The sequence below is a fragment of the Nannospalax galili genome, unplaced genomic scaffold (assembly GCF_000622305.1).
Source record: "Nannospalax galili isolate Female #2095 unplaced genomic scaffold, S.galili_v1.0 scaffold426, whole genome shotgun sequence".
In the NCBI taxonomy this organism is placed as follows: domain Eukaryota; kingdom Metazoa; phylum Chordata; class Mammalia; order Rodentia; family Spalacidae; genus Nannospalax; species Nannospalax galili.
The window spans coordinates 32,928-41,860 of NW_008354494.1; the positions used below are offsets into that span (position 1 = coordinate 32,928).

At 39.5% G+C, this 8,933-nt stretch overlaps 1 protein-coding gene across 1 annotated transcript; it reads right to left on the reverse strand.

The window, feature by feature from the left end:
• Window positions 1-2,003: 2,003 nt before the first annotated feature.
• LOC103748865 (olfactory receptor 2AG2-like) lies at window positions 2,004-2,954 on the reverse strand. The gene has a single exon (XM_008851648.1). It carries the CDS (start codon window positions 2,952-2,954, stop codon window positions 2,004-2,006), a length of 951 nt encoding a protein of 316 aa, XP_008849870.1.
• Between the last annotated feature and the right edge of the window lie 5,979 nt (window positions 2,955-8,933).

Here is an 8,933-nt window from a genome sequence, read left to right on the forward strand (position 1 = left end):
AACATATATTCTTTACCACATGGAAGAATCTCAATTTGTAAACTCTTTAATACTGCAAGAGGAAAAATGTGGTAACAATAGGGATGAATCTGGGGAACATTAGGGAAATTTTAGTCACTAATAGAAAATTACTCTGTAAACTCATCTTTCTGCAAAACCTAAAAAATCTGAGGTCATAGAAGAAGAGTAACACTGTGGTTATGTGAAGAGGATAAGAGGAGAGAAAAGTCTGAGGAGATACTGATATTAGAGCACAAAATTTAGACTATATAGGAGGAATAGTTCAAGAGGAGAGGTCTACTGTGTATGGTGAAGATAATAATATTAAGACCATTCCAGACATTTGAAATTTGTTGTGAAATAATATTTAATTAATTTCACTACACAAATGTATATGGGAATGCCATATAACTTTAATTTTTTATTTTACATAAACATGCACCATATATTAACATATCATGTTGTATACCATATATAAAACAAAAAAAATATTGTTTTGCAAAGATTCTTTATTATTCTTTGATATATGACCCTCTGTGTTTTAAGGACAATGAACTGTTATGGTATAAATGCCCAGAATATATTACCTCATTCTATCTATATCAAATGTCATGAGATTAAGCTTCCTTCAGCATTGTTAAGAGATGAACAAATTGAGGTACACAAAATGTAATATCATACCCAACTATGCACAAACAATAAAGAGGCACAAGGAATTAAACCCAGGGAGTGTGACCCCCTACCTGCCTATACATATTCTAAAATATCCCCTCAAACAAGGAAAAAGATTGACTAATTTTAAAATAACAACACAGTTTAATTATCACTTACATATAAATTCAGCACACCATTAGACACGCAACAAAAATGAAAGAAAAGCATTAAAAATCTTATTGGTTTCTTTCAAAATTTCTGAATTTTCTTAATTTTAATATGGAGTTTAATATGATTAGCTTTAGCTAATTTAGTATAGCTCAGAATTCTAGAATAAGCAGTCTAAGACAGTTTCAGCAAAGAAAAGAAGTTTTGAAATCTCACCCAGCAGTATAATCAACAATAACGGTCTATAAGCCAAGAACAGGGCCCTCTGCATTCAACAAATTCAACTTCCTACCTATTATTATAAATCTTCCCATACCAAGAAAGATAGGAAAAACCAATGCATCTATAAGCATAACTTCTATTTCCTTTCCTGTGAATGCAGCTATATGTACAACTCACCTCAAGAATATAAATTCCTTGCAATTGGTTTGATGTTTTAAATCATGCTTATGTATTTTCACTTAATTTTAAAAATATACACAACTGTTTCTTACCTGTTAATCAAATATTTGCTCCTCTGTTATATGTGGAGAATTTCATTTCTACTTTACTGATTTTTAAAAAACTTAATTTTAGACATGATAAAATGATAATTTAAAAAAAAGATTGTGAAGTTTTCCAAACAGAGATGCCAGGCTTCCTCTCTAATCCCCTTAACTGTTGTTATTACTGATCTTTATACAGTCATTGCTAATGTTTCTCCATAGACCTCTAATACAAATGCAGCCTGTATTATTCTTTGCCACTAAGTTCTACTTTGTTAACAAACAGGAATTCCAAAATATATTCTTGGATATTTCTTTTACCAATATTTAGGAACAAGCAGATCTCTCATCTGAGGCTAGTGTAAATTAATCAGTCAAGAACCAACACTTGCTCCTCGCTGGTGCAAGATTTTGAAATAGAAAACGAATCCTTGTGTCACTTGGTAACATGTCAGAATGAGCCCATCAATAGTGTGTGCCTAAGGCATACATTCATAGTTATGGGGTTTCCAAGACTGGGGTAATATGTGCTAGATGAGTTCAGTTTATGATCTCTATGTACACCAGCCATACAGTAGAAAATAGAGTAAAAAAATAAAGTTGTATATATCATCCGAGTCAAGAGCATACCATGAAAAAATGGTAGAATATAACAATTTGTTTGGAGTGGAAAGACAGAGAGGCCATGAACCCTTACTAAAGGGTAGGGTTGGCTGGCAGAATATATCTGCCCAGAACCCTTCTAAAAGCCCCAATGACCTCCTTATTCCTCAGGCTGTAGATGAGGGGATTCAGAGCTGGGGTGACAATTGTATAGAACACAGAGATGATATTATCTTGCTTGGGACTGTGGAAGGAACTGGGAAGGACATACATGAACGTGGCACCCCCATAGAACATTCCAACCACAGTCAGGTGGGAAGAGCAGGTGACAAGGGCTTTCTTCCTGCCCTCATTTGAAGGCATGTGGAGGAAAGTGAACAGAATTAGTGTGTAGGAGGTAACAATAGCAGAAAGAGGAAGTAAAAGGAATAGCACACCTGTCACGTAAACCATGAGTTCATATTGGGAGGTGTCTCTACAGGCCAACTTCAACAAAGGAGGGATCTCACAGAGCAGGTGTTTGATTTCCTGGGACATGCAAAAAGGGAAGAGCATAGTGTACACAGTATGACCTAGTGCACTCAGAGATGCCAGTATCCATGATGTGGACACCATGATCCAGCAGATCTTTGGACTCATGAAGACCATGTAGGTCAGAGGATGGCAAATGGCCACATACCTGTCATAGGCCATGAAGGCCAGAAGAATGTCCTCTGCACCACCCAGTGTCATTGCTGAAAACAACTGAAGGGCACAGCTTCCGAAGGAGACTGTGTTGTCTCTGAGCAGAAAATCCATGATAGCCTTTGGAGACACAGCTGATGTAAACAGGAGGTCAATGAGAGACAGCTGTCTCAGCAGGAGGTACATGGGCACGTGGAGTTGGGCATCCATTGTGATGACCAGGAGCAGCAGTCCATTGCTGATCAGAGCCAAGAAGTACAGGACTGTGATTGCGGCACAGAGCAGTTCAGGAGCTCCACTATCATCCAGAATCCCCACCAACATGAAGCCACTTCCCAGGGTGGAGTTCCAGAGCTCCATTCTGTCTGGTCTCTTTAGCTGCATAGAACAGATGGATTCCAGTGTAAGCCTTCTTATGGGATTTCAGTCCATTTTGGAATTGCCCCAGGTTACTGTGGGAGGACCAAGAAGTGTATCACACAATATCTTTTCCTTTTCTTATCTATATGTGTTCTCTTATTTCTGAGTATCAGAAGAATTTTTCATTGCATGTTGACATGCCATCTGTTACACAGGTAACAGCATATTAATAAATGCAAAATGTTGAGAATTTCTTTTTATAATGTATTCAGCAAATATGCAAAAGTATAATTTTAGGCAGATATATAATCATTTCTCTCTTTGTATCAACAAAGACACTGGGAACTGATTCAAATTCTGTTTCTGGCTAAAGTCTTGTGATTACAGTTCAAATTTTAAAGAATGGCTCATAAAGAAACATTTCATTTCATTTGAGAAAACATTGTTCCTTTCAGATGAGCTCTGTCTGCCTTTTCCTTCTTATCTTGTTGATTGCTTTCTTGACAGAAGAATCTCTGGCTTTGTGGACCATTTGATCTCTTAAACTCTTAAAATACCCTCCCCTTCTTGATTGGCTACTTGCTACTTGTTAGTGGACAGGAATGGAAAAAGAATTCAATCTTAATGAAATGTTGAGTTAGATAGATCTTAGAGACAAAATTGGAAGAAAATTAGAGAAAGTATTTGCCTATTCACAGGGAGAAGATGTATGTATATAGATAAACTGAAAATAATTACCTGGCACATTCTTTCAGATTTCTGTGCCAAGATGAGGACAGAAATTCAAAGGACCCAAAAAGAACGGGACTTTGTAAGGGTGGTAGAATTAGAGTTCCAATCCTATCTACCAACTACTTAACTCTGCATCAAGACTCACCTCCTGTTATGTTCATTGCTTCTTCCCTATGCCCTATAAAGATAAAAATCAAAAAACTCCCACTGGAACAGAAGAGTGAGATCCCACTTATAGAGATCTTGGTTGTATGCGGACAGTACATCAGGAGCTTTCAGCAGAGGCTGAGATGGATGAGGAAGATTGCTATATTTCATGGAAATTTCCAGAAGAAATTGAGAGTAAATTTTTAGAATTTTGGAAGCATGTTTTCATTAGCTTTTTCTCTTTGTCACTATTCAGTGCATTTAAATTTTGATTTCAGGCTTTCCTGTATTATTTTCAATGTAAAGTAGGCATATGGGGGGAGGAAATTCAACTTACATATAAATATCTAAAGATAGATCTTTTTGAAGTACTATTTGTTTAGGGGTCTAATTCAAACTCTGGGAGTCCAGGAAACTCCAAATATACCAAAAATAAGCACTGATAATTTTACTAGGCACACAGAATTGAGAATTCTAGCAACACAGGTTTGTCCAGAAAGGAAGACTGATTGCAAGTGTGCCCAAATGTAGAAGCTGGTATTTTGTACAAGAGGTACATAGTATAGAACTCAGAAGTCTGAGGAACTAGGGAATCTGAGAGGCAGAGAAGTGAGCTTTTAATGTTGTTGTTCAAGGCTTAAAGCCTTACAATATTGCCTAAATCAAAGATAGATCCCTTACCACCAACTACAAAATGCACAACTTCAAGGCCACACCAGGGCCCTGGGATTCCTTTTGAAGCTGAAGAGATTCAAGACACCTAAGAAAGGTATTTTTTATCTGACAGGGTGTGCTGAAGAAGCCTGTGTGGCTGTCACTAGGATCATTGATCAAATAGTCCCACAGTCCTCTCTGAAGGAAATGAGTATAAGTGATCAGCTGAGTTCTAGTGTAGGATCCTGGAAAAGTGTGGGGCTGAATCCTTCAGCATGGTTTTCATCTACTCTTTCAAAAATCCTTCTGATCTCTCAATATGATATTGACTCAGGGTGACTAATGCTCAACATCCTCATCCTATCAGTGAAATGGAAATCAAAACTACATTCTGATGCCATCTCAACCCAATCAAAATTGTTATAAAGAAAACACCGGATCTGAGTTGTGATAGACCAAGTCCTCAGAATTCATTTGTTCTGTCCTGCAGGAAGACCAGCCTCTGCCTAGCTTAATTGTCCGTGGGGAAACAGTGAACACCAGCCTCGTCCAGGGGGAGTTTTGACAGTGTCTTCCTCCCAGGTGACATGACCTCTTCAGAATATGCTGCTCTTAGAAAGTAAATTTTAATGAACTCTCCTAGGCATGTGCCCAGCTAGCCATTTTTGCACACTTTGACCACTAAATTGGCTGTGAAGTCTAAGGAATTCTTCTGCTCCACGTGGTCTTGCTTAGAGTCCTTGACTAAAGGGGGGAACTGACACAAGCAGCAAGGGAAACTGTACAGCTTCTGCCAATTTTCAAGAGTGTTTTTTGATCTCTCTTAGGGCTCTACTCTCTACTCCACTTCCCTCCCGTGTCTTCAGTTTTTTAGTTTTTGAAAATTTAGTATTATATTTACATCATTCTCCCCCTCCCTCTCCCTCTCCCTCTCCCTCTCCAACACTTCCCATGTCCCCCTCCACTCCCTCTTAATTTAATGAACTCTTCTTTGAATAACACACACACACACACGCACACATACACACAATCTACTGATTTCACTTGGTGGTGCTTGTGTGAATGTTTGTCTAGTTCTTATTGGAAAACTTACCTGTCAGGGAGCTTGTCCCTGGAGAAAGTTGATTCTCCCTACTTCAAAAGCCATGTTTGCCTGTAGCTCTTCATATAGGAGTAGAACCTTGTGAAATTTTCACGGTCTACATTGACCTGTCAACTGGTGTCATCATTGTACAAGACTTGGTTAGGAAAACATTGCTGAGATTTCATGATTACAGCATTTTCATGTTTAGAATCCACTATCTAGTAGCCTTAAACTTTTACAATTTGTCCCCCTCCCTGGCCTGATATATTTTCTGAGTCTTAGATTTAGGGGCTGCATTGTAGATGCATCATTTGGGGCTGGGCTCACCACAGTCATTTAAACTTTACATTTTTATCAGTCATGGAACTTTGTAATAGTGTGGATCTGTTTCAAAAGAAGTTCTTTTGATAAGCAGTAAGAGCTACACTTATTTGTGAAAGTAAGTGTTTAGAATATAGCTAGAAATTACATAGGTTTTAGAAAGTGACAATAGGAGATTCCCCTCTAGGGTGTAAGACATTTCTAGCTATATTTATAGCACCAATCAAAGAATCCCTCTTATTGAGTGATCCTAACACAGCTATTGGAAAAGCCAAAAATAAAAGTGTCAATGCACCATTAGAGAGATTTTACTGGACTGATCATTGTTTGCATGTTGATCATGGGCTTACTGTTGGGCAGGACTATCGATTGCTTTCCTCCCTTGGTAGTTTGAATAGCACCTTTCCATGCTATGAGAGCTGGTCCTCAGGGAGGAGGCTTCCAGGCCAATTCCAGCTTGATCCTGTGTCTGACCTGGAATTAGCTATGTAGATGAGACTATCATTGATCTCACAGTGATCTGCTTGCTTCTACCTCCCAGGTACCGGTATAAAGGTGTATGCCACTAAGCCTGGCCAAAGTACATGCTTTTACTGGGCTATTACCGGCTTCACTGAATTAGACAAGCACATCTCTTTATATAAGGTCTTCCTTCATTAATCTTTAAGAAGTATCAACACTGATTTATTGGACCTTCCATGTTGTTCACGTCTACATTGTTTTCTACCCTCTCATTTACATGCTCAGATAGGCATATGCCTATGTAGTCTGTGACCACAGGCCTCAGTAGCTCAGAGGTTTGGGATAGCACAGTACCTGCCATAGGTATCACTGCTCTATTCAGGGTTGTTCTCATCTCTTACCCAGTTCCTTATGATTTTCTTTCTCAGTCTTCCTTTATTTGCTTATTTCACCAGTAAAAGCTAGAAAATTGCTTCTGAGAGTTGCCATACCTTTTTGTTCTCAAGTTTAAGAAAATTAAACCTGATTTTTAATTTATTGATTATAAAAATAATTTATAGTTGAAAATTACTCCATAAGAAAAATGGGAAAATATTAAATCTGGTGGTTTTTGCCATCATAAAACTATCACAATTTCTGATGGTGTTTTTCTCTTTGATTATAAGAAGTTGTGGATATCATGACATTTCCATGCATGATGATCTTCCCTAGCACAGAATCCATGTTTCTCCTTCATTACTAATTTTGCCTGACATAGTCTTGTAGACATCTTTTGAGACAGTCACAACTGCTCTGAATTCATGTGTTCAAGAGTTCTGTCATGTGGAGACAATGTTGTTTCACAACTGTCCTGAAATATCTCTGGCTCTTATAATCATCCTGCCTGCTCTTCCAAGATGATCACTGATCCTTGGGGTGAGAGGGTTTGATATACATGTGTGTTCCCCAGGGATTCTGGTTCCTCCAAGGGGTGGGACCTGCTGTGGAGAATTGACTATGGAGACTTAGCCACGGAAGGAGGGGCTTGTGGTGCCATCTTGGCACAGAAGCTGCCAGGAATGTGTGGCAGCTGGCATGGGGAATGCGAAGCAGCCAGGCATACTCATACGCAAGGGCAGAATGGCCTGGCACTTATGGACCTGGGGGCAAGACCACTGGCCCCTGAGACATGTTCAAAAGCTAGTGGTCACTATGGGCATGCTGGGAGAGTGATCTGTTATGTCAGGCTCTGAGCCACAGTGCTGCGCCAGTCATGGAGCTGAACAGTGCAGAGCTGAGCAGTGTGGAGCTAGGCACTGGGTGCTTGTTTCTTCGTAAGTCACACCTCTCCCACCCCACAATAATAATAAATGTGCATAAAGACATGTTATATGGTTTACCTGATAGAGCAAGAGACAGAGAGAACTCTGGTGACAAAACAGAAGTAGTCCATCCCATATAAACGAACCACAGCCTTGGGGATGTGGGTCTTGGAAAGCAGTGCTGTTTCCACTGCCTCTGCGGTGAGTCAGCTGGGCTCTGATTCCCAAAACCAGGAGCAGCTGCCAAGAACCCAGGGGTGAAGGCAATCAAACCCTATAGGCTTAATGGAGTTAGCAATAGTCACATAGGTTATACAATGGATTATAAAATATGTAACTACAAAGAGGCCAGCCATGCTGTAAATGTGGGGGTATGCTTTAGATATGTGAAGATTTGTTAAAGGTTATTCAGAGGCTAGAAAAACTTTCACCCCCAAATGGAGTGCCCAGAGAGGGGGCATGGCCACTTTGCTTAATAAAAGATGTACCTCAGGCAGGGGAAGCTGAAAAGACTAGGGAAGTCCTGGCAGATCCAGCAGCAGAGCTCGACACTTTAACTTGTGTAAGGTCCAAGGACTCAGAGAAGAGATAGATAATAGTAAAAAGGAAAATGACCTAAAAATAAAAGTAGCCAAAGTTGATCCTTAGATTCAACCATTGATACAAAAGAGAAAAAAACTAACAGTGCTGTAGCTAGAAAATATTCCATACTAGACCTGTTAAAACTAGGAAAAACTTACAAGCAAGCAATCAGAGAGCCCCTAGCCACGTGGCTTGTGAGAGTATGGGACATGGGAGCAAATGACATCTGTCTAAGACCTTCAGATGCTTCACAGCTAAGTTATATAACCACCCATCCATCCTTGCAATACAGGCTGTTCAACCTAGGCCAATGCAGGGGGGAGCAGTGCTTAATGGAATGGCTAGTTGAAGGCATTAAATATACCTGGTCATCACCAAGGGAGACTAACATGATTAGCAGGATCTGGAGGGCTATAAAGGAGGGGCAGGCATTACTGAGAGAGCTAGGTATGAGAAAAGCAATATATGATGTCCAGTTCACTGGGCCAGATAAGACTGTGTTCACCAGAGATATGGAGGAAAGTTTATTTCAACTGGGACCTCGAGAATGGTATGGGGCTTTAATGGTTTTTCTAAGCCCTTTAATGGGACAGAACCTGTGCAAAGAGAGAGAGGCTTTGGCAAATCTAAATGATTCTGACCAGCATGTAAAACATGTCTGTAAAATAACAGAACACCCTATAAGAGATATAAAAG